The 11,795-nt window shown below is 43.8% G+C and overlaps 1 protein-coding gene across 2 annotated transcripts in view; it reads left to right on the top strand.

Annotated features, from left to right (window-relative positions):
• Window positions 1-982: 982 nt before the first annotated feature.
• Window positions 983-11,795, top strand: part of EPM2A (EPM2A glucan phosphatase, laforin) — a 35,736-nt gene continuing 24,923 nt past the window's right edge. Inside the window, exons 1-2 of one of the 2 annotated variants that reach the window (XM_066615396.1) lie at window positions 1,207-1,295; window positions 11,080-11,161. Coding sequence is in view for 1 of the 2 variants with exons in the window: in XM_066615387.1 (XP_066471484.1) it covers window positions 1,031-1,295 (265 nt within the window). In the remaining variant the exon portion in view is untranslated. Of the gene's footprint in view, window positions 1,296-11,079; window positions 11,162-11,795 lie in introns of both variants that reach the window. The other variant, XM_066615387.1, reaches the window with a different exon arrangement.

Genomic DNA, 11,795 nt, shown 5'->3' with positions numbered 1-11,795 from the left:
GAGCTTTGAGACTGAGAGGCTGCCAACAGTCCTGAAAAGATAACTTGCATTAATAGGAGGCTCTAGTCTACTGTAGGACTGCTGGAAGTTACTCAGCCCCAAAGCTCCTCCTCTCCCAGCAATACAGGATCAGTCTATTTGCATTGGCGTGGCTGTTTTCAAAACTTAAACTTGGGGGGGGGGGTCCGGCTGAGAACGCCATATACAACAACCCTCCTGTGATATGTAAGCCAGTGTTACACCCTTACTGGAAAGCTGGCAGAGCAGCGTACAACAGCCCTGCAGTGTAGTCCACTCTACTGTCAAAGTTGCAGGTTAGACACCAGGCAGAGGCTTGCAACAGACAAAGCAAAGTTGCCTTGCCAGCAAAGGCAACTGAGGTCAACCGATTTCCTTCTTGCAGCCCAGATCCCACAGTCAATGGCAAGCCAGCCTCACAAGGCTGGTTGCATTTTGAAATGTTTAGCCCAGCGATTTGCAACCTTTTTCATCTTGCAGCACACTGACAAGGCACTAAAATGAACAGGGCACACCGCCCTGACAGCAGGGGCTCACATCCCCCAGCACTCCTGTGGCACACCTGCAGACCATAGGCCCAGTGGTTCAAAATGGCTGCTTCAGCCACTCAGGCTAGTCCTCATTACTTCTCACACTGATGAAGACCCAGGTTGGAAGAAGGGAAGGACTCCTGTGCTTGTTTCTGGCAACCAGGAGAGTCCCTGTGGAGCCACGTCTATAGCAAGAATCTGGATTCCTAAGGCAACATTCCATGCGCCTCACAGTCTGGCCCCTCGATGTCACTCTGGTGAGTGCGAGTCTGTGCGCTGCCTCCTGCCCCCCTCCCTGCAGGTCGCGTGGTGCGCCTCGCCCGCCTCCCTGTCCAGCATTCTATTCGGGCGCACTGCGTCGGGGAAGTGGCGACGCCTCCGCCAGTGACGTCGGGATCCCTCCGCTAGGAAGCACTCCTTTTCTCCCCCTGGCGGCCGCGAGAGGGAACCCAGCGGCACGTCACTCGTACTACTTTGGGGCGATGCTGTTCCGTTTCGGGGTGGTCGTGCCCGCCCGGCTGGCGGAAGGCGGCAGCACGCTCTGCCTCTCAGGCTCTCGGCCGGAGCTGGGTCGCTGGGACCCCCAGCACGCGCTGCCCATGAAGCCGGCCCGCCCGCTGGCTCCTCTGCCCGCGCAGGAACCGGTGCTGTGGCTCGCGGAGGTGGCGCTGCCCGAGGACGAGTCCGCCTGCACCTTCTGGTACAAGTTCCTCAGGCGGCACGAGGCCGGCAACGCCGTCTGGGAAGGTAACGGTCGCCTCAGGTGTTGCGCGTGCGCAGAAGGAGGCGGGCGGGGCTCTTACCTGCCGTTTGCTTGGGGGCGGGGCGAGGAGATGTGACAGTTGGAGCTGCCCGCGATGAGGGCGACCAGATACAGTGGAGGAAGGAGCGCCCGGACCTTCAACACTGGAGAGGAGGGGCTGTGGGCAGTGCAGCTCGGCGGGGGGGGGGGGGCTGAAAAGCTGCACCTGCCCACAGGCCCTCCTATGCAGTGTTGGAGATAGAGGCATTCTGCCCTCCGCTGCATCTGGCCACCCTGCCCGCCTTGTGTGGCTGGCACGTGCCACCTGATTCTGCTCACCTTCTGAACACAGCAGTGATGGAGCATTGATAATGATGAAGTAATGACACCCAATAAAGACACACACACACAATAAAGACACAAACACAAAATAAAGACACAATAAAGACACACACACACAATAAAGACACAAACACAAAATAAAGACACACACACACAATAAAGACACACACACAAAATAAAGACACACACACACAATAAAGATACACACATTCACATACTTGTTTTGGAAGTGTTGAGATCCAAGGTTATTTCCCCCTTTTTTTGTTTTTTTCCTTACTTTCAACCCATTTCTGCCCAGTCCACAGGTGTTCACATTTGATCCCTGTTGCGTATATGCAATGTTGGTCAGAAATGGCTTATAAATGCTTCTGTATTGGCAAAGGCTGAGGGTGCAACTGGGTACTGCTACCCGTCTCAGCAGCTTCCTTGCTCAGTTAGGACATGCCACTTTTTTTTATTTTAACCATTTTCTTGTTTCCTCCATCTTGAAATTCTTGGACTTCGTATTGTGTATCTTCATTCTTTCCACATACACCTCCCACATCTGGTGTTTAATTTTGGTTTGATTTGCCTTCCCCTGTGCTAGTGCACACCCTTATAATGTGGAGCCTGGACAAGGGTACTGGACAGATACCACAGACCATGTAAGTGGTACAAATATAATTTATTTTATCAGCAAATGAAACAGAACAGCCAGTTCCAACCGTCTTAACTGCCTTCTCTTAATCTTCCCTGTGGCTGACCCCCCCAGCCCCACACCCCAGGTCCACAATGGCAATGGACCGCGCAAAGGTCCACAATGGCACCCCTCAAGGGTAGTTGCCATCCCCTGGTGCACAAATCCGCCCCCCCTCACCTGAGGCTGATGGAGCCTCGCGCAACCCAAGGCTGTGTCTGGGAATAAAATTTGAATAAATTTGCATAAGTTTACATAAGAACAGCCCCACTGGATCAGGCCATAGGCCCATCTAGTCCAGCTTCCTATATCTCACAGCGGCCCACCAAATGCCCCAGGAAGCACACCAGATAACAAGAGACCTCATTCTGGTGCCCTCCCTTGCATCTGGCATTCTGACATAGCCCATTTCTAAAATCAGGAGGTTGCACATACACATCATGGCTTGTAACCCGTAATGGAGTTTTCCTCCAGAAACTTGTCCAATCCCCTTTTAAAGGCGTCCAGGCCAGATGCCACCACCACATAAATGAATATATTAAAGATGAACTTATATGAATGAATGAAGGTCTTGCAATAGCTCAAGGCCTATAAAAGGCCTTGCACAAAGCAAGCCTGGCCTTTCCTTTGCTGCCGCTGCTGCATCACAGACCTGAAACAGCAAGCAGTGGAGGAAGCCCTCATCCCACAGCTCACGTGAGAGGTCAAATAGTCGCCCTCACACTGAGATCTGTTGCGTCGGGCCAGTGCGGGCTCCAGCAAATCTCCGGAGGGTCAGAGGCTAATTGGAGACTAGGGGCTCCCTGAAGGCCACATTGAGAGGCCTCAAGGGCTGCAAGTGGCCCCAGGGCCGGGGCTTGGGCACCCCTGCTATAAACTGAAGCATGGTTTCCAACCCCGTTGGGAGCCTCAGATAGGCTTCGACGGGGTCCTACAGCCTCGTGCCTGGGTCATTTGCCCCATAGAATACAATGGGAGGTCCGCAACTGAATCTTCCTAAAATCTTTTCCTGAGGTAACTAACCTTCCTTTTTATCATCTCTCCTCTACTGTACTCTTCAACTGCCCTTTCTCCACAGCTTTCTCTTCAACACTTCCTCAGTGTTTGCTCTTCAGCAACTATCCTCTCTCAAGGGCTCAATTGCCACAGTGATTGACAGGTCACTGCTACAGTGTATCACTGCTACAGGGAGAGAGACCCAGTTAATGTTACAGTGGCATTAAACTTACAGTAAACTTAACACAACAACTTACAGTAAACACTTACAACACCTTCCAAAATAATCTTCTTACACGTTTAACATCTTCCTTCCCAAACTCAACCATGTCAGCATCTCTAGTGTCCAAGTCTTCTTCATCACCACCCGTATCACACCCTTCCATCATCATGGTCAACATGGACACAAGCTGCAGAGTCTGCACTCCGTGGTGCTTCATTCCAGTTCACTCCCCCTGTTCTTCCTATTCCTTAACACCTGTGACTCTAGTTTAAAGCCATTTCTGCCCAATGTTGCATATACACAACAGGGACCAAGTGTGTACACATGTGGGCTGGGCAGAAATTGGTTAAAATTACTGGTATAGACTGAACTGAGATATTTATTTACTAATTTATTTTCATTTCTAAATTCCTACCCCGCTTTATCTCCCCAAAGGGCATTTAAAGTGGCTTCCAACATAAAATCACAATGAAAACCATAAACATTAAAAATCTACTTAAAAACAAGGCAGCATTAAAATATCACATTAAAAGACTTTTTAATGTCTAATAGCAATCTATTTGCAATCTAACAGCAATCAAAAAAGGGATCTAATACTAATAGCAATCAAAAAAGGGATCAGTTCCATAAAAAACATAAACCTGCATAAAAACCCTCGATATCCAATATTAAAAGACCTGGACTCAGAAGGCTGATCTGAATAGCCATCTCTTTAGGACCCACCAGAAAGCTTATAAGGAGGGAGCAATCCATAAGCTAAGAGAGAGGGAGTTCCATAAAGTCGTTCATAAAGAGAGTTCATGCAGTAACATCCATTTGACCTAGTAAGGACAACGACTTTTTGCCATGCATGCTTCATTTAAGAGGTGCTGTGGGTTGAACTGGGAAACCTGATAAGACCCCCAGGTCATTGTATTTGATAACCCTGAAATAGACATATATTGATCTGTTTTTATTTTGTGATCTTGTTGGCATCCTTCAGTCTCTGGAACAGAGAACACTCAGTTCTGGAACAGAGTGTCCTCTCCAGTGCGTGAAGCCTGGGTAAAGTAGATATGGAGGATAGACTGTTACCCATGCAGCAAATCCCCCCTCTCCAAGTCGCTGAAATGGTCCAATGGAAAGGCAGAAGCAAATACGGTTGGTTCCAGCGGCATTGCAGGAGTTGCCAGAACGTGACTGTGTTCAGCCATGAGCTGCCTCAGGGACTCCGGCTCTGGATTTTGCCTTGAGGTTGACTCCTGAAGCCTTTTCCATAACTGGATGTAGCCACAAGGCTGTGGAGGTTTGGGATCAGAGTTTTCCTTCTCTCAGATGAGCTGCCTTCCCAGGCTAACGAGTCCCATCTACCCGTGGCTGTTTAGTCGCCTCTTACGACAAGTACAGCCAAACTGAGAGCCTATTCTTATCCCCAGCCTCCAGGGGAGCTGGGATGATATTTTGTGATCATCTCCTATAGAACTGATGTTTTAACACATACCTGTGGCAATTACTTGGGGAATGTTATTTAGGAAGCAGCAGAATCAGGTGAATGGCAAACAAACAAACCAAAATGGGGGGAGGCTATATGAATGGACATTTATTTATTTGCTACATGTATATACTGGCTTTTTGTAAATGCACTCAAGGCTTCAAAATCATGCCTTACAATGTAATAGATATGATACAGAAGAGGAAGGGGACAAAAAAAAGAGTAAAAAGGGGGCAATAAATTCGGTTTCCTTGGTTAGACAGTTCTGGTAACTAAATGGCAGTAGGTCTTAAAAAGGCTGATGGCAAGGCCTGTCAGGCATTTTTCTTTTCTTGCCTTCTTTTCTTTTTCTTTTCTCCATTTATCCTCCCTCATTTGATAAAATGATCTGTATAGTTAATAATGTGTTCTTATTGCATCCACAAGATGTCACTATTCTACTTGAGAACTGAAAATCGCCCTTTCACATACAAGGCAATGAGAGCTTAATCAACGTTTTAGTGCAATCTATGCAATGTGTGTGCTTTTGATGGTAAAAGATAAATCAGGATTTTATTCATTTTGTTCTTGTTTGCAGAAGTAATGAAATGGAAGGAACATTAAGTGCAACTAGATATTGACTACCGATAATTTCTTATAAATAACAAAGGTTGGACTTCAGTAAGCTGAGTGAAAAATATGTTTTTTAATGCTTCCCACAGTATAAGGAAACTTTGTGGAAATGGGTGAGCAGAAATAAACTTGAACTGACATAGAGCCATGTTTTTCTTTTTGTATGTACATTGAACACAGGATTGTATTCAGATCTTGCAATTCTTTATTATTTATTTAAGACATTTTTATCCTGACCCTGGTGGCCCACAACAGATATAAAACATTTTATAAAATAAACATTTATGTCATTCATATAATACTGTAATTTGAAGTCTGCACTCCTCTCAGCAGAGCTGCCCCAAGCAACCTAGGGACTCAACCTGCCTGCAGAGCCCAAAGTTTAGATTAGGAGCAACCTGCTAGCTGAACTAGGTAGCAGTTCCCATGGAAGTCCTCTTGGGCAAAGGAGTGGGACTGAGCAGGTGGAATTCACTCAGCCTGTGATGGAGGCAGTTCTTCCCCTGCTAACAGTGGGATCCTACTGAGGGCCACCCAGACAAGAGAGTAGAGTTGAGAAGGTGAAATTCATTCAGCTTTTGATGGAGGCAGATCTTGCATGAGTGGATGGAAGTTCATGTAAAGGAAATGTCCTCGTCTCTCCACAGTTGCCTTCTGCACCCCAAAAGCTTCTTCAAAGGGTTGGGGATGCTTAATAAAAAGGTAATATGTAGGGAGCTGTACATGGGGGGGGGGAATCGCTAAAAAAAATGGATGGAGGTACCTTTTGCCTCATCTCACCTTTCCCCCAAAGGTTTCTGACCCTCAAGAGCAGCTCTGCTGCGTAGGAGAGAGTGCAAGTTCCTTTTTGTGAGCTCCTTCTGGGTGTGCAATGTCTGAATGCAACATACTATCCTAAAAATATTGTGCTGCCACAGTTTCATTTTCCTATGATGTGTAGCACTTTAATGCTATCAGATCAAAATATTGCTTGCAGTGCAATCTTTTGCAAGTTAGTCATACTTCTTAATTTCTCCATATGATTATTATGTATGTGTGAACCCTGTGTCTGTTATTGTAGTTGAATTATTCCCAGCAGCCCTGTGTGAATCCATTAAGAGGAGGGAGGCTTATGTCTTCAGGGCATTTTAAAGACTTATCTGTATTGTTTTATTTAAGGTTACATTATCTTTAGGTTATTATCTGCATTTGTGAAAATGAATGGGTTATAACTTGTTAAACATTGTTTCATAACTGCTGTTGTTCTAAGAGGTTTTTAGACCCTTCATGTGTGACCATGTTTGTATGTGCCAAAGTGAACATTGTCTAGTGATTCCAAAATGGTGATTGGGGCTTATTACTGAATTGCAGGAGTCTTATGTTCAGGTCAGCAGACCAAGTAGTGAATGTTCAGTTCAGTGTAGCCAAGGAGGTTAATAATGAATGAGTGATTTGAATGACCAGTGTGGGTGTTTCATAATAAATACAAATTCTAGGCAGATTTAGTATTAGGAATGATTGGAGAAGGAACTGTAAGTCAAACAACAAGTAGATGCCATTGCATAATCTACGTTGCAACCAAATATAAAATACCATGTACACATGTGGTCCATTTTGGAAAGAATATAGAGTAAGAAAAGGTCCAGAAAGGGTATCTAAAACAGGGGTTGGAGTATCGTCCCTGAGAAGTCTGGCTGCTGATGATAGAGCTTTTTAGGAAAAAAAAGACTTTAGAGCTGAGGCAGAGGATATTAAGGAACACGTATAATCAATAGGATAGCATGTGAATTGATCCTAAGGAAAGACATAGTAGACATTTATAGAACTGAAATCCGTACAAGAAAACAAAAAAATGATTTCGGACACAGTAATATTATTAAATTGATTGGCAGTCAGTTCAGTGAAAACAAAAGGAAGGAAGTGCTTCTTCAAGTATGGTTAATTTATGTAATTCATTGGCATCATGGTGATAGCCTTTACTTAAAGGTGCTATACAAAGAAAGGAACCATTACTAGTAAACCAAATCTCCATACTGTTTGCTTGTGCAAACAGAGGGCAGCTATTCAACTCTGCTTATGAGTTTTGAGATGCATCTTGCTACCTTTGTTGGAAAAAGAATTATGTGTTATCTCCTTGCTCACTATAGTGAGCCAAATAGCATTCATGGCACCTGTTAAGGGTCAGAAGTGACATCATTAAGCAGATGATGGTGGGAAATAAGCACTTTGTTCTCACATAGAAACTCATTAGCTACAAATCACAGAAAAGAGAATGTGCAAATCTTGTTCATAATTTCAAGATATAAGAATGCCCAGTCTTCATGTTGGGAGAGCCCAATTACAACGGAGGCCGTAGAAATTGTTTGTAGGCACCGCATGGCCAGTGGGGCCTGTAGGATGGAGGAGGAGATAGAGGAGCCCCTTCCTAGGAGTGACATATCGCTTGCTGTTCTCCAGATCCAAGTTACAGTTTTGTGATGTGTGTTGACAGAAATTTATATTTTTCAGCAAATTGATCTGCTAGATCTTTGGAAATAGATAATCACTTGGAAATGAATGATCCAATGATGATGAGAAAATTATCCAGTGCCAAGAGAGTCAAAGAGCCCAATCCTATCCAGTTTTCCAGCATGGATGCAGCTGCAATGTAGCCCCAAGGTGAGGGAACAAATATTCCCTTACCTTGAGGAGGCTTCCATGAGTTCATCCCCATCACAGGATGCAGCTCACACTCTGTTGACACTGCTGCATCGGTGCAGGAAACTTGGATAGGACTGGGCCCTAAACCATCTATATTTAGATGAGGGGAGTTTACTGTGTTCATAGTTCTGTACTGTAACAATCAATAACAATTCAGTCTTGCTTGGTTTGAAGTAGGCACCATTCCAAGCCGATCTAAGGTTGAATTTCAGTCAAACAGTTAGACAGCAGGAATGCTTCCATAACAGAGTCCAATATCAAAGGTTAAAAAACTTGGAACATCTCATGCATAGTAGAAACCTAATTATGATAACAGAAATAATATGTTGAGGTAAAATATAGTGAAAATTAGACCTGCAAGAATGTTAGATAGGCTTTCCTTTTCCTTGTAATAAAAGACCACAGAAAACAGGACGTGAATAATTTGAGCCTCCTTTTTATAAAATATGTGTTAAGACAACTGGGCGCTATTTTTGTATTGCGCTATAATGTTCTGAGTATGTCTGCCCATATTCTTCTCCTGAACCCATTTGTGTGCAAGAGCATGAGTCATACTGTGGTAAAGCTAAGAAGGAAGGGAAAGCACAGGCTGTGTTTGAGGAACCTGTGACCTTCCATCTGGGGGAATCCCCCCCTTTACTGCCGTCTTCAAATGACTTTTTTCTCTTAGAACTGCAATGGGGAAACACTTGGAAATCTGTCTGAGTTTGTTGACTTGAGTACCTTTGTGACCTCAACAGCCACTAAACCAGTCCCCCTCCCCCTCCGCTACCCATTCGTTGCACAGTTATTCCCAGTGGAATGGGCACCAAAATGTGGCTATAGAGATTACTGTAGATGAATAGGACAGAAATGAAGGGGACAAGGGCCTGGTGCAGGGATGCAGAAGTAGCAGCAGACAGAAGCATGGGCAGCAAGAAAAATGGGACCAACTTTGATTACTCTGATCCAGAGACATAATCTAAGTTAGAGGGTTGATGCTATCAGCTTCTCTGCTTTTTCTCTACTTTTGCAGAACATAGGACCTAGATCCAGGCATGCACATTCCTTAGGTGCCAATTGCAGGTGCCAACTGCAGTACTCCAACTTCTGGAATAGTGTCCAATCTGTACACACCATTTCAGACTTATTGAAGGTATCATGATAAGGAAACCTGCTTTTGCTTCTCCTCCTTGTTGGGTTGGAGTACATGTGAAATAGCATGCACCCAAGGTTGTTTTTTTCTCAGTTGTCTGGGTTCTGAATCTTTCAGGAATATTGCCAAGGACAATATACTGGACAAGCTCACAAGGGCTAGAAGTTAATATTTTAAAAAAGCTAAAGTTGGTAACACGGTTCCCGTAGGAGCCTCTGAACCACTTAGAATTACCAGAACCTTAACAAGCTGGCAGGGCAGATTTCTATGTAGGCAAAGAACTCTGCCCAATTGTGCTGTACTCTTAAGATCTGCTGCTTTGATATTTTGTTTTTTTCCTCCTCCCTCCCTAACATTGGAGCTGGTGTTTTTCCTCCCATTACTGATCTCTGGTTATTCTGGATTACTTTTCTCTTCTGATCATGTCTTCCCCACTTTTTATATTCTTGTTTGTTCTTCTTTCCCATATGAGCTGCACAGTGCTCAGAGATCTTTGTTTTAATCTGCTTTGCAATAAAGCCGGTGGCTTTTTTGATATGCCAGTTTGATCATCTTTCTTACACATCATGCCAGCAGCCATATGGGCAGTCCTGCAGGCTTTGAAAGGAATACTATTCACAGAGATTGATTTGTAAGGCAGACTTTGCTGATTGCTTTGTTCTTGAGCTTGTTGGTTTGCAAGCAAATTGCATGGAGGAATTTTTGAACAACAATGGAATGAAAAAAGACCAAAGTTCAGAATCCAACCTAAAATAAAGTGTATGAGTGTATCCTTTGAAGAAGAGCTGATATTTTGCTTTCTGGTATCTGTCAGTGATAGGTTCAAAGGCTTATTTCTTAGATCTTTAGACATGGAAATATACCTCAGTGCAGAATATACCATATATGTTAGTGCATATCTGCTTGTAACACAGTTGCATACCTTTCTTCTTCAAATGATATTCCTGTGTGGAGAATAATGTGTTGGTTTTAAGTGAAATGGATTAAATATTGCAATGGTACTGTTCAGGTTTGTGTATAATTTCATTTTATGAGAATGCTGTCTTTAAAAAAAAACCCTCTTTAAACTACATTTATTAAAATGAAAAAGCTAAAGCTATCAACATTAGAGAAAAATCTATTTGTCAATTGAGCTAGGCTTTACAGATGTGTTCTTTGTTTGGCCATAGTCCTATTCCAAGGTGATTTTTATGTTTATTTGGTTTATTATCCAGCAAGTGCAAGAATAGGCAGGTAAAATTTTGATTTTATTTCAGCAGTTTTCAGACTGAGTCCAGGACCCACCAGTGGGTAATGACCCAATTTTTGGTGGTTTGCGAAACTGACAGGGCAGATTAGGGTATGTGCATCAAGGGTTAAACAAGCAGCTGCTTGTGGAGGGGGAGCACTGCTGCCCAATCACCATTACAGCCACACCCCTTGGCATTTATAAACCAGGCAACAGCCTCTAGGGCCTCTAAAAAGTTTGGAAACCCCTGATTTATTCTTTGAAGTGTACCTGTAGGAAAGAAAAAATATGGGGCAAATGAAAACATGCTAATCATTTCAACCCCCAGGATTTCTGTAACTGTGTACAGTATTACATTTTTCAAAGTGTATGTTCATATTGCTCGAGTATGCAGACTGAATAGTCAATCATTCCTCCCTCAACACAGATATACACAGCAACAACAATTGGCTCATTAAGGCTACGTGGTCATCTTAACCCCTTCATGAGTGGAACAGTGAAATAGACTGGTAAGAATATCCATTGGCATTTGTCTCCTCATGCAATCTCTTGCCCAGACACACTTCTTTTCAAGTGCTACACATTTGATCCATTCGCTGATTTTTGCCAGATGTTAGCCATGTATTCCTTCAGACACAGGAATATTTGCACATCCAAATATTTCCACTTGAACTTGGTTCTACATGACAGTGGAGACCAATGAAAAAATTCAGTTTTCAAATTTGGCACAAAAATCTGTTGTCATTCCCTTTGTGCAGGTGGGTTCTGATCAATGTGCAATCCTGTGCATGTTTACCTGAATGTAAGTCCCATTGTATCCAGTGGGACTTTCTTCCCAGTAAGTGTGCAGGATTGGACCCTGAGGCATCTAATGAGGAGGTGCACCAAGGATTTATTTCCAAACAAGCATAGATATTTAAGAATAATGATGTCACAACCACTGTTTTTCAAATAGTATTTTTGTAGAAGCTGGTTTGTGAGAATGTTAATGCCTTTGAAGGCTTTTTGAAGTTTCCTGTTTGAAGATGACAACAGCAACAAATAATTCATGCAGTCAAGTGCCTATCAGTATGGAGGTGGACCAGAGTGACCCAAAAATAAGGTTATTGTTTCTACATACTTACGGGACTCTCTTATAAAGCA

This window comes from Tiliqua scincoides, chromosome 1, assembly GCF_035046505.1.
Source record: "Tiliqua scincoides isolate rTilSci1 chromosome 1, rTilSci1.hap2, whole genome shotgun sequence".
Taxonomy (NCBI): Eukaryota; Metazoa; Chordata; class Lepidosauria; order Squamata; family Scincidae; genus Tiliqua; species Tiliqua scincoides.
Note: the sequence above shows the minus strand (reverse complement) of the source record. Positions and strands in the feature narration are given on the sequence as shown.